General features: G+C 40.6%; 1 protein-coding gene across 7 annotated transcripts; it reads left to right on the plus strand.

Annotated features, from left to right (window-relative positions):
* Nucleotides 1-239: 239 nt before the first annotated feature.
* Nucleotides 240-13,213, plus strand: LOC120829869 (uncharacterized). 7 transcript variants are annotated; one of them, XM_078084748.1, is made up of 16 exons: nucleotides 240-443; nucleotides 1,548-1,607; nucleotides 2,020-2,124; nucleotides 2,280-2,384; nucleotides 3,408-3,512; nucleotides 3,668-3,772; nucleotides 4,827-4,931; nucleotides 5,070-5,132; nucleotides 5,244-5,287; nucleotides 5,533-6,126; nucleotides 6,294-6,944; nucleotides 7,649-9,422; nucleotides 10,457-10,633; nucleotides 11,181-11,357; nucleotides 11,490-11,536; nucleotides 11,677-13,213. In XM_078084748.1, the coding sequence occupies exons 2-16, from the start codon at nucleotides 1,576-1,578 to the stop codon at nucleotides 12,912-12,914; spliced, it is 5,322 nt and encodes a 1,773-aa protein (XP_077940874.1). In that variant the 5' UTR covers nucleotides 240-443; nucleotides 1,548-1,575; the 3' UTR covers nucleotides 12,915-13,213. The 7 variants fall into 7 exon arrangements, with proteins under 7 accessions (XP_077940874.1, XP_077940875.1, XP_077940877.1 ...); XM_078084751.1 differs by lacking the exon at nucleotides 240-443 and having other exon boundaries at nucleotides 1,479-1,607; nucleotides 11,677-12,081; nucleotides 12,445-13,213; XM_078084753.1 differs by lacking the exons at nucleotides 240-443; nucleotides 1,548-1,607 and adding an exon at nucleotides 1,718-1,865.
* The last annotated feature ends 492 nt before the right edge of the window (nucleotides 13,214-13,705 follow it).

A 13,705-nucleotide genomic window follows, 5' to 3' on the forward strand; every position in this document is an offset into this window, starting at 1 on the left:
GTGCTTTGTGTAAGTATAATTATAATAACAAAAATAATATTTAACAGACTAACATGACATCAACACCAGTTTACTTGTAGTAGTAGGCTATAACCCAATTACTAATACTCACAAAGACGTTGCAGCCGGCAGTCTTCCACTCTGCGTATAAGTAGTGCAGCAATCAGGTTCAAAAAAGCGATGGTTAGTTCCGGCGCGTCGGGTCCCTGCAGCTGACGTGTATCCGGCCCACATCCGCCGGGCGGACTGAATTTAGTTGTGGCGCGTCTGGTCTGCGTAGCTGCCCTGTATCAGCGCCGCACCCACCACAGTCAGGAAGCTACAGACAAGTCTGGCGCAAAATTGGTGCAAATCTGCATAGTGAGTGTGACTGCTGCGCGGATCTGCTGATACGAAAACGGATCTGGCACAGATGTAAATGCTGTCTGGGACTTTACCTCAGAGTAAGACTGTCAACGAATGTCAAATTCTAATATATATTTGAATTTTTAGAATATGTATTCGAATAGTTTTTAAAAACAATATATTCAAATGTGAAAATGTAAAACAACAATAGTGGCAAAAGCGGCAAAACCCGTGATCAGCACTTGTTCATTTTAACCGAAGAGAGAGAAAGAGAGAGAGTGCGTGTGTGTGTGCGAGGACAAGGTCTGCAGTCTTGCTCATTTACTAATTTTTGTGTAGGTAATGTGTTTTTGCATGTTGTAATGTATGTTTAAACATAAATAAATTACCGATACAAGTAGTTGAATACAACGAGACGTTTGTCCTGTTATTGACGTGGCTTTTGCGCAACCAGATATTCGCATAAATGTGTTTTTTTAAAGCGACTCTTCAAAGGACAGGTTTTAATTCAATTCTGACAGCCCAACCTCTGACGACTATGTTTGAGGGATCACTGTTCATCGCTGGAAATGAGAGGCTGTCCCTGTATATGAGCGGTGCCAAAAACGGCAGCTGTTGACGTCTGTAGGAGTCGAGATAAAGGAAATAGCAAAGAAAACTTTAAAACTGGACCAGGATTATGCGCCGCCGCCGAATAGTCCCTTTATTTATTTTGTTCTTTTTTGTGACAGAGTTTTCCTCCACCAGTCTTGCAACGTCAGCAAATGTCATTGTAGATACATCTGTCAGCAATGTTGTGAAGACACTCTCAGCGAGTCTCGGATCCTTTTTCTCCTGATGTGTCGCTTGACAGGAAGTCCACTTCCACATTGATTATGGATTTACAGTTATTGTGAAAAGGCTCTATTCGGAGAAACATATTACAGAAATATTCAATAATGTCACTAATATGAATGGTAGCATCACCAAAAATCATGTCATATACTGATATGTCCAAGAAAATCGCTTTTGAGTAATTAATAACTTTGAATATTTATAGCAAATAATATTCAATAACTCCACTGTTATTGTAACATCACATAAATTATGTAATTTGTCCGTTGGATTGTTCTTTGCGGAAACTATAGTAAGTAAAAAGGACAAAGAACTGAAAATAATGTGGAACAAAATATGCTGCTGTATTAATTATGTAATTTTCTTAGAATACAGGTCAAACTGTGTGAAACCAATATGGAGAAGGCCGAGACGACATCAACTGACACGTGAGCCACTCATTTTTTTAATTGGCTCGGTCTCAACGCAGACAGGATGGAAAAGTCTAATGTATGAAATATGTGGTGAAGAGCTAGTTAATTTAAATGAAATGTCTAAAATGTTTTTGGAATTGACATTTTTAATTATAATCTGTGTAGAATATTTCCTAAGGCAGAAAGACCAGCCTCTCCGGCATTCAGCAATATTTACAGTATAAGTGTACGTTCAAAGGATGATCCTCCCTGCTTCAGTAAAGGAGAATGGGGGTAAAATGTGTTTATTATGCTGGATGTTTTAACAAATTGAGAAATAAAATTAAGGAGAATGTCTTGAAAGAGAAATTCCGCAAATTCCAACAAGAGGTTTACGGTAATTCATGTTTAAAAGTATTCATATTTGTAATTCTAATGTGTGTTAAAGAGGTCTATGGCCAGAGAGACCAGTCTCTCCTGCATCCAGCACTATTTCTGGGATAAGTGTACGTTCAAAGGATGATCCTCCCAACTTCAGTAAAGGAGAACAGGGGTAAGATGTGTTTATTATGCTGGATGTTTTAACAAATTGAGAAATAAAATTAAGGAGAATGTCTTGAAAGAGAAATTCCGCAAATTCCAACAAGAGGTTTAACGGTAATTCATGTTTAAAAGTATTCATATTTGTAATTCTAATGTGTGTTAAAGAGGTCTATGGCCAGAGAGACCAGTCTCTCCTGCATCCAGCACTATTTCTGGGATAAGTGTACGTTCAAAGGATGATCCTCCCAACTTCAGTAAAGGAGAACAGGGGTAAGATGTGTTTATTATGCTGGATGTTTAACTAATTGAGAAATAAAATCAAGGAGAATGTCTTGAAAGAGAAATTCCGCAAATTCCAATAAGAGGTTTAACGTAATTAATATGTTTAAAAGTATTAATATTTGTAATTCTAATGTGTGTTAAAGAGATCTATGGCCAGAGGGACCAGTCTCTCCTGCATCCAGCACTATTTCTGGGATAAGTGTACGTTCAAGGGCGGCACGGTGGCGTGGTGGTTAGCACTGTTGCCTCACAGCAAGAAGGTCCTAGGTTCGATTCCGCCCAGTGGCCTTTCTGTGTGGAGTCTGCATGTTCTCCCCGTGTCTGCGTGGGTTCTCTCCGGGTTCTCCGGCTTCCTCCCACAGTCCAAAGACATGCTCTGGGGATCAGGTCAATTGGGGACTTTAAATTGCCCGTAGATGTGTGAATGTGAGTGTGAATGGTTGTGTGTCTCTGTGTCGCCCTGCGATTGGCTGGCGACCAATCCAGGGTGTACCCTGTCTATCGCCCGAAGTTGGCTGGGATGGACTCCAGCCCCCCCGCGACCCTGTGTGCAGGATAAGCGGTTTGACAATGGATGGATGGATGGATGGATGGATGGTGTACGTTCAAAGGATTATACTCCCAACTTCAGTAAAGGAGAATAGGGGTAAAATGTGTTTATAATGCTGGATAATTGATACAGAAAGCAATTAATTCACTGAAACAGAAAGAAACAGACTATGAATTCCACTTCAAGACTCATAATCTGTGTAGAATATTTCCTAAGGCAGAAAGACCTCTCCGGCATTCAGCAATATTTACAGTATAAGTGTACGTTCAAAGGATGATCCTCCCTGCTTCAGTAAAGGAGAATGGGGGTAAAATGTGTTTATTATGCTGGATGTTTTAACAAATTGAGAAATAAAATTAAGGAGAATGTCTTGAAAGAGAAATTCCGCAAATTCCAACAAGAGGTTTACGGTAATTCATGTTTAAAAGTATTCATATTTGTAATTCTAATGTGTGTTAAAGAGGTCTATGGCCAGAGAGACCAGTCTCTCCTGCATCCAGCACTATTTCTGGGATAAGTGTACGTTCAAAGGATGATCCTCCCAACTTCAGTAAAGGAGAACAGGGGTAAGATGTGTTTATTATGCTGGATGTTTTAACAAATTGAGAAATAAAATTAAGGAGAATGTCTTGAAAGAGAAATTCCGCAAATTCCAACAAGAGGTTTAACGGTAATTCATGTTTAAAAGTATTCATATTTGTAATTCTAATGTGTGTTAAAGAGGTCTATGGCCAGAGAGACCAGTCTCTCCTGCATCCAGCACTATTTCTGGGATAAGTGTACGTTCAAAGGATGATCCTCCCAACTTCAGTAAAGGAGAACAGGGGTAAGATGTGTTTATTATGCTGGATGTTTAACTAATTGAGAAATAAAATCAAGGAGAATGTCTTGAAAGAGAAATTCCGCAAATTCCAATAAGAGGTTTAACGTAATTAATATGTTTAAAAGTATTAATATTTGTAATTCTAATGTGTGTTAAAGAGATCTATGGCCAGAGAGACCAGTCTCTCCTGCATCCAGCACTATTTCTGGGATAAGTGTACGTTCAAGGGCGGCACGGTGGCGTGGTGGTTAGCACTGTTGCCTCACAGCAAGAAGGTCCTGGGTTCGATTCCGCCCAGTGGCCTTTCTGTGTGGAGTCTGCATGTTCTCCCCGTGTCTGCGTGGGTTCTCTCCGGGTTCTCCGGCTTCCTCCCACAGTCCAAAGACATGCTCTGGGGATCAGGTTAATTGGGGACTTTAAATTGCCCGTAGATGTGTGAATGTGAGTGTGAATGGTTGTATGTCTCTGTGTTGCCCTGCGATTGGCTGGCGACCAATCCAGGATGTACCCTGTCTATCGCCCGAAGTTGGCTGGGATGGACTCCAGCCCCCCCCGCGACCCTGTGTGCAGGATAAGCGGTTTGACAATGGATGGATGGATGGTGTATGTTCAAAGGATTATCCTCCCAACTTCAGTAAAGGAGAACAGGGGTAAAATGTGTTTATAATGCTGGATAATTGATACAGAAAGCAATTAATTCACTGAAACAGAAAGAAACAGACTATGAATTCCACTTCAAGACTCAAAAATGTCTAAGAATTGACATTTTTAATTATAATCTGTGTAGAATATTTCCTAAGGCAGAAAGACCAGCCTCTCTCTCTCCGGCATTCAGCAATATTTACAGTATAAGTGTATGTTCAAAGGATGATCCTCCCTGCTTCAGTAAAGGAGAATGGGGGTAAAATGTGTTTATTATGCTGGATGTTTAACAAATTGAGAAATAAAATTAAGGAGAATGTCTTGAAAGAGAAATTCCGCAAATTCCAATAAGAGGTTTAACGGTAATTAATATGTTTAAAAGTATTAATATTTGTAATTCTAATGTGTGTTAAAGAGGTCTATGGCCAGAGAGACCAGTCTCTCCTGCATCCAGCACTATTTCCAGTTTAAGAGGGCGTGCGATGGATAAGCCTATCAACATCATTGAAGGAGAACAGGGGTAAGATGTGTTTATTATGCTGGATGCTTCACACAGAACAACTCTAAGTCAAAAAAATATATATTTAAGACAATCATTTGTGATAAAATGGATATTCTCCCCTTAAAACTCAAGTTCAGTTCTGTCTTTGTATTAAAGCCTGTCTGAGCTGGAACAGGCTCCAACTGTGGATGATGCTCTCAACTTCTTTCCTGTGAATAGGTAGGAAAATACATCGAGTATACGGTTGTTAATAACAGAAGAAAACTGATGATATGAGGACAAATCTGTCTTTCTGTATTGACACTAACGTATCTTAACTTTGCACCCAAGTCCTTCAATGGAGACTGGCCAGGAGAGGAAATACATCAGGACAGGTAGACAACGAATGATCAATATATATACTTTTTAAATGAACAACCGTTTTTAAGTTAAATACAAAACATTTCAAATGTAGATGTACATTTGTTTATTGTCCTATTGCCTCTGAACCTTAACTGCAGGTAGAACACAATACAGCATGTCACGCTGTACTTTATAACTCATTATATTGTGTAGGAGTATAAAATGAAATGCAGTCATGTAATCTGCTTTCTTTGAATCTTCTTTATGATTTCAATAGACAAAGATGCCCTGCAGAGGAAAATCCTTCATCAGTATGAAGAGGAACTGAGAGGATTAGAAACAGAGATAGAACTCTTTGAGATACAGGATCCCAAAAACACAAAAGCTACAGCCCTCCAATCCTTTGATCAATTGTTCAAAAAGAGAACGGTGCTGACGAAGGGAGTGGCAGGTGTTGGCAAAACATTTCAAACAAAGTTGTTCATGGTAGATTGGGCAAAACAAATATCCAACAAAAAGATAGACTTGATTGTGTCCTTTAACTTTGATTGGCTGAATTCAAGAAAGAAAGATCAAAGTCTAATAGATCTGATTCGTCAGTCCCTAAGTGAGGATGAACAAAGAGTTTACAACTACGAAGAGTGTGAATTAGCTTTTGTGCTTGATGGCTTGGAGAGATGTGAACTTCCTCTGGACTTCCAAAAGAACGAGGAACTGACGGATATGGAAGAGGCAGCCTCGATGGACGTGCTGCTAACAAACCTCATCAAGGGGAATCTGCTTCCCTCTGCTCAGCTGTGGATCCTCTCTCAACCATCAGGAGTTAACAAGATTCCTCCTGATTATATTAAGAAAGTGACAGAATGTCGAGGTATGAAACCATCACAGTAACCTTTATGTATATATATATTTATTCTCAACAACATTGTTTACTTTAAAATATTGTTTTGGTGTTATGCAATGAATAATCTTTGCTGACTGTGTTCATAACCATCCACCTTAATGTCCTTCATCATCCATAACGTTTTATTTATTCAGAGACAAAACGATGGCAGAAGCTGACCTCAGCCCTCCGAGCAAGAATTCTCAGAGAAAACCCTCAAGAAGAAGACATAAATCATCCTGACCAGAAAAACATTGAGCATGTTATGAGAAACGATCGAAGTGGTGAGGTCGACAGTGAAGAGAACAATGTGACACGAGTCAATGCAGGATCGGACATCTTTAAAGAAACAAAAGGGAAAAAAATCAAAACTGTGCTGACCACCAAAGAAGCTGGAATAGAAAAATCCTTCTATGTGCAGAAATTCTTAAGAGAGTGGGCTAAAAATAACAAGTCACCTTTAGGGGATCACATCCTAATTCAACTTAACCTCTTGACGCTGAATTTCAAGGAGAAAGTCAGTTTGATGGGACTTGTTAATCGTTTCTTCAATGAAACAAAGAGATCTGTGGTCTCTACCTCTGACCAGTTCCCAGTGTTATTTGTCTTGGGTGGTTTGGATGTTAACCAACGTCCTCTTGACTTTGACATTAACGACACCGTGACTGACGTCAGAGAACCAGCTTCAGTGGATGTGATACTGACAAACCTCATCAGAGGAACCCTGCTTCCTTCTGCCAGAATCTGGATAACCTGCCCACTGAAGTTGCCTGACGCATGTGTCGACAGGATGACACAAATACGATGTAAGCTTATGGATTGTTTAAAGTACTATAAATATGTGTGCAATCAAATCCAAGCATGTGATACGTGTTTAATTTAAATCAAGCATTCTTGTTTTAGATCAAAACTGCTATGAAGGGAAAACCTGTATCTGCTGATACAGAGTCCGATACTAATATTTCCTGTTGACTAAATATGTTTCTGAACCAGTGAAATACCAGCTACAGACTGTTGAATCTTCTCTGGCTCACCTTATTTTTACCAAGCTTCTGGATCCAAGCGGTAGGGCAGCACTGCAACAGAACAGTAAAGAAAGGATTAGAACTTGGTCCACTTTATTTTAGCTGATAACATCCATTAAAATATGTCTGTATGAGCACCAATTGGGACATGACTAGTTTTTAAGCACATGGTTTTATATATTCATTTAGTGGCTGCCAATCAACTGCGCGATTGTACTTAAAGGAATTAAGAAAGCTAATTTACAATGTGTCTAAAATAAACTGTGAAATCCAACCTGCAGGATAAGAGGAAAAATAAGATTTACACTCAAACCAACTACAGTGTCATGACTAATATTCATATTCAGTATCTTCTTACACAAATATATACAAGTTTTAAGCTCTGCTTCATTTTCACTTCTTGATGCTTTGGTTTGGAATTGATGAACTGCACAATGATTGAGGTGATACATTATAACAACTATTGTCTAATTTTCACCCTACAGGGAAGCCGGATATTGCGAGTCAAAAGATGCTCAAATCTCAGCTGAAGAAGCAATTTTCCCATGTACCTGAGGGGACCGATATGCAGAAACCATCTGCTCTCCTGAATGAGATCTACACAGACCTCTACATTATTGAGGGACAGAGGGGAGAGGTCAATGCTCAGCATGAGATCCGACAAGTTCAAGATGCAAAGTTCAAACCAGAGGCAGAAGAAATAATGATTAAATATCATGACATCTTGAAAGCATCTCCTAAAATTAGAACTGTGCTGACGGTGGGAGTGGCCGGCATCGGAAAGACGTTTGCCACAAAGAAGTACATGCTGGACTGGGCCGAAGACAAAGCCAATGGGGACATGTTTTATATGTTTCCACTCTCTTTTCGGGAGCTAAATTTGAGAAAAGAGCAAGAACTCAGTTTGGAGGAACTCCTTCATCAGTTTTTCCCAAGTATGAAGACATCAGAAATAAAGGACTATGACCGGTACAGAATCCTGGTTGTCCTGGATGGTCTTGACGAATGTCGCCTCGACCTTGACTTCGATAAAAGCACAGATTGGACAAAAATGAGAGAGCCAACCTCAGTCAATGTTCTGCTGACAAACCTCATCCAAGGAAATCTGCTTTCAGAAGCTCAAATCTGGATCACCTCCCGACCTGCAGCATCCAACCACATCCCTGCTGATAAAGTGGACCGGGTTACAGAGGTACGAGGATTCAATGATGAGCAGAAGGAGGAGTACTTCAGGAAGAGATTTAGTGATCAAGAGTTGGCTGAGAAAATCTTGTCACATGTCAAACAATGTCGGAGCCTTTACATCATGTGTCACATCCCTGTCTTCTGCTACATCACAACATGGGTTCTGGAGGACTTTGTTATCAGAAAGAAGGAAGGAAGGATGCCCAAGACTATGACTGAGATGTACATTCACTTTATAATGTTACAGTGCAGACAGGCGAATGTGAAGTACGGAGAAGATGTGACAGTTGAGACTTCTGACACAAATTCTTGCTGGAATACAACAAACAAGGAAACAATCATGTCTCTGGGGAAATTGGCCTTTGATGGGCTCCAAGAAGGAAACCTTCTCTACACAGAAGAGAACTTGACAGACTGCGGAGTTGACATTGAAAAAACTGCCGTCTTCTCAGGATTATTCACACAGGTCACACGAGAATCCTCGGGGCTTTACCCACAGAAATTGTTTTGCTTCGTCCATCTGAGCATTCAAGAGTTCCTGGCAGCTTTTCATGTCTTTCTAAAATTCAATAACACAGGAGAAAATCTGCTTGCGGGTGGTGGAGACTCACCTGCAGACTTCTACAAGACGGCAGTAAACAAGGCTTTAGAAAGCAAAACTGGAGAATGGGATTTGTTCCTCCGTTTCCTGTTAGGCCTTTCTCTGGAGACAAATCAGAATCTACTGGAGGAACTGCTGAAGAAAACCGAACATAATGACAACATCATCAAGGAAACCATTGGGTACATAAAAGAAAAGATCAGGGAAGAGAATAGTGATGCTGATAAGAATCTCAATCTGTTCCACTGTCTGAATGAGCTGAATGACCACTCTCTTGTAGAGGAAGTGAAAACGTACCTGCAGTCAGAGACAGTCACGTTTGAAGAGTTCTCCACCTCCCAGTGGTCAGCTCTGACCTTTGTGCTGCTCACATCAGATGAGAAGTTTGATGTGTTTGATCTGAAAAGATACCTGAAATCAGAGAAAGTTCTTTTGGGAATGTTGCCGGTGGTTAAAGTCTCCAAAATAGCTTTGTAAGTATTTAAGATTTCTCTTTCAAATATCCGTTTGTTATATTTTTATACACTACATGATTCTACCTATTTATTCAAATCTGAATCAAGTTTACCATTTTAAGTGGCTTGATTTTGGGCTATGATTTGTCATCTTTGGGCAATTGTACTATGTTTTTGGTTGGATTTGTTCATTGGTCCGTTTGTCTGCAGAATTACAGAGAAACCTCTGGCCTAATTTTAATAAAGTTAGTGAGAGTGGATCAGGGCCCAAGGAAGAAAAGATAACATTTGGAAATTCTCTTTTAATTGATAAAAATGCCCTTTATTTTGGTGCCAGGTGCTCGATGTTTTTTAAAATATGATTTCTTTCTAGCCAAAAACCAAAAAATTTTTTTTCAAGATTGGACCATTTGATTTGGCTAGCATTGATCACAGGAATGGTAGGGAGTTTTAACTGGAATGAAAGAGAATAGAACACATCTCTTTGTTGTGGATATTTAGTACACGTTCTATTTAATGCAGAGATGTCTGAGGAACATTAAAGGCCAATTTGAATCGTGATGTAGTTTGAGTGGAAGAGTATTCAAATGCATGTAAAGCCTGTGTCATCTGCATAAGTCTGTGTAGGAGTGATACTATTGTTTATATATATTTCCTACTTATTCCAGAGGAGGTTTTTTCTGAGACTTTTTCATACGGATATTATGTGTTCTGTCCTTAGAAATATATGAGTAATGTAATTGTCAATATAAAAAGCATTAATGTTCAGTAGAAGGCTCTGGATTGATATCATCATTTAACTTATTAAATTACTGTTTAGCAGAGACAAAGTGGTCTTAACTTTTTTAACAGTTTTCCTATCTTACCTGCAAATTGCTGTGAGGTTGAGTCATTTGTGTTAGAAGGAAGTCGATGTCAGATAGCAATGGGATGTAGAACATTTCAACAGCATGGCCTGGTTTGGTTTGATGTGGTTTGATGTCTAAACATTGACAGAGATATTACAATAATAACAATAATAAGCTCATTCATGCGTACCAATATTTTCACAGGCTGAGCTGGTGTGAGCTCTCTGAGGAATCCTGCAGAGGTCTCGCGTCCTCAGTGATCGGCGCCCCGTCTTCTAATCTGACAGAGCTGGACCTGAGTCATAACGACCTGTTGGATTCAGGTGTGCAGATGCTCGCGGGAGGCCTGCAGAGTCCACATTGTAGGCTGGAGATTCTCAAGTAAGTGTATTTACTTTACATTTCATAGCGAGCCGCAGGAAACCCCCAGGATGTTAAGGGGAAAAAACGTCTCCACTAAGTAGTGCTGTTACTACACATTTCTACCAGAAAAGGTAAGGCAGATAATTGGGGGAAGGGGAGGACTGCATAATCGCAGACTGAACACACTGAAGGTAGAGAGACAATCATATCTATAAGAGACAGCAGCAAGATGATTCAGGCTAACGATGTAATGGTTTTTCTGTGCTTATTAGATAGAAGAGACTCGCCTCCTCAGACGTGGTGTGGCGATGTTCTGGTGATGTTCAACCTGTGACCTAGAAATAAAGGCATTGTTGTCTGTTGACAATAACGATTCCTTTTTAAATAGATGCAATACAATCATTTTATGAAAAGGAAGAGAAACTTCCAAAATCATTTTTTGCAAGGTTTAAGAGGATGTTGGTACTGTTATGGTTAGGGTAAGTCTATAGGAAATGAGTGTTAAGTCCCCACGAAAACACAGCATGTGTGTGTGTGTGTGTGTGTGTGTGTGTGTTGTCTGCAGGCTGTTAGGTTGTCAGGTGACGGAGAAAGGCTGCTCCTTCCTGGCCTCTGCACTCAAGTCCAACACGGCCTCCACCCTAAAACTGCTGGATCTGAGCTACAATCACCCAGGAGTCAACGGGAAGGCAGAGCTGAATGCTATAGTTGAAGATCCAAATACGAGCCTGAAGACACTCTGGTACATCAAGATGTCAGAATGTGTCTATATGTGTAGAGTTGTATTGACATTGCTGGTTCTCCTAATTATAAGACTACATGTACACTAATGCAAAATCTTAACTCGCAATATATTAACAAATATATTTTGCAGTTTGGACCACGATGGAGCACATCGGTTAAAGCCAGGACTGAAGAAGTGTATGTTTTTTTTTACTATTTCAATGAATTTAATGTGTTTCTTTAATATGTAATCACTTCAGTAGAACCTTAGACAATAAGGCCATCCTATTAAACTTTACATAAACCCCTCAATGATATGATATTTGTATCACTTTCAGATGGCGATGATCTGAAGCTGGATGAAATCACTGCAAGCAAGAGGCTCGTTCTGTCTGATGGAGGCAGGAAAGCAAAAACTGTACAACTGGTGAAGGAGAAAGTGCAACGACCTGAATGCGCCGACAGATTTAAGAGGACTCAGGTGTTTTGTGAGAAAGGCCTAAACGGTCTCTGCTACTGGGAGGTGGAGTGTGAAGGGGAGCTCGGTATCGCAGTGGCATATAGAACGGTGGGTAGAAGATGGGACAGAAGTGGTGGCCTGGGATGCAATGACAAGTCCTGGAGCCTGCTCTGCTCTAAGACCAGATACACTGCAATTCATGGGAAGACATCCAAAGATGTCAAACCCAACAACGGAAAGACATCCAAAGATATTGAGCCTAACATCAAGAAGACGTCCAAAGGTGTTGAGTCTAACATCAAGAAGACGTCCAAAGGTGTTGAGTCTAACATCAAGAAGACGTCCAAAGGTGTTGAGCCTAACATCAAGAAGACGTTCAAAGGTGTTGAGCCTAACATCAAGAAGACGTCCAAAGGTGTTGAGCCTAACATCAAGAAGACGTCCAAAGGTGTTGAGCCTAACATCAAGAAGACGTCCAAAGGTGTTGAGCCTAACATCAAGAAGACGTCCAAAGGTGTTGAGCCTAACATCAAGAAGACGTCCAAAGGTGTTGAGCCTAACATCAAGAAGACGTCCAAAGGTGTTGAGTCTAACATCAAGAAGACGTCCAAAGGTGTTGAGTCTAACATCAAGAAGACGTCCAAAGGTGTTGAGCCCAACGACCAGAAGTACAAAGATGTTGAGATATTGAGCCCCAACAATGGGAAGACATCCAATGATATTGAGCATGAGGACAAGATGACGTCTCAAGATATTGAGCCTAACAATGGGAAGACATCCAAAGATATCCAACATAACGACAAGAAGACGTCTCAAGATGTTGAGCCCAACGACCACAAGAAGTACAAAGCGGTTGAGCCTAACAATGGGAAGACATTCGAAGATGTTGATCATAACGGCGAGAGGACACCTGAAGCTGGTAATCCTAAAGAGAACATACACCATACAAAAAAAATAGGCATTTTTCTGGATTGGGAAGCTGGTTCTCTGACTTATTACTGTGTCAAATCGGAAAAGAAGGAGCTCATACACACCTTTCATGGCAAATTCACAGAACCTGTCTTCCCATGCTTCTGGTTTAAGAAAGGCTCTGTGACTTTGTGTAATGATCCCTAGATCGGAGGTCACTAACTGGCGGAACGTGGTCCGAATCCGGACCTAGAAGCCATCCCATCCGGACCTGGACCAAAAGCTAAAAGAAGACGGTTGTGATTTAAACGTGATGGCGCACTTTCTGACCGGCGCAGCTTTGGTCGTCTTTACGGTAGTGACTTAAATCACCGACCAATTGCAATCGAGTTAAACCATCCCACGTGATACTACTCGACCAATCGAGTCGTTGCATTCCAGGCAGGACGATATTGTCTCAACACTGCAGACAGACGAGAGAGGTAGTGGCAAATTACAAATAAAAAGACCGTAAGAAGAAAAGAAAGATAGCGAAAAGCAAAAAAATGGACCGCGAAAGTAGAGCATTTAATCCATAATGGACGGACTGGTTTCCCATACTTCCCACTGCAGCATTAAACCAGTGTCTCATGTGCTCAGAACCTGTTGAAACGCCATCATGAGGCAATTGTTAAAATGTGTTTATACGTATTATTTAGAATTTGCTGAGACTGTTGAGTCCAAATGTGATGCAGGAAAGGGTAAATTCAAGTTTTTCTATTTTATTTTTATTTGAATAGTATAGTATATCTTTTTCTACCCAAGAAGTATATATTTTTCTACCCTGCACGGTAGTGTGGTGGTTAGCACTGTCGCCTCACAGCAAGAAGGTCCTGGGTTTGACTCCGCCCAGTGGCCTTTCTGTGTGGAGTCTGCATGTTCTCCCTGTGTCTGCACGGGGTCTCCCTGGGTACCCCGGCTTCCTCCTACAGTCCAAAGACGCTCAGGGGATCAGGTTG

This window comes from Gasterosteus aculeatus, chromosome 2 (assembly GCF_964276395.1).
Source record: "Gasterosteus aculeatus chromosome 2, fGasAcu3.hap1.1, whole genome shotgun sequence".
In the NCBI taxonomy this organism is placed as follows: Eukaryota; Metazoa; Chordata; class Actinopteri; order Perciformes; family Gasterosteidae; genus Gasterosteus; species Gasterosteus aculeatus.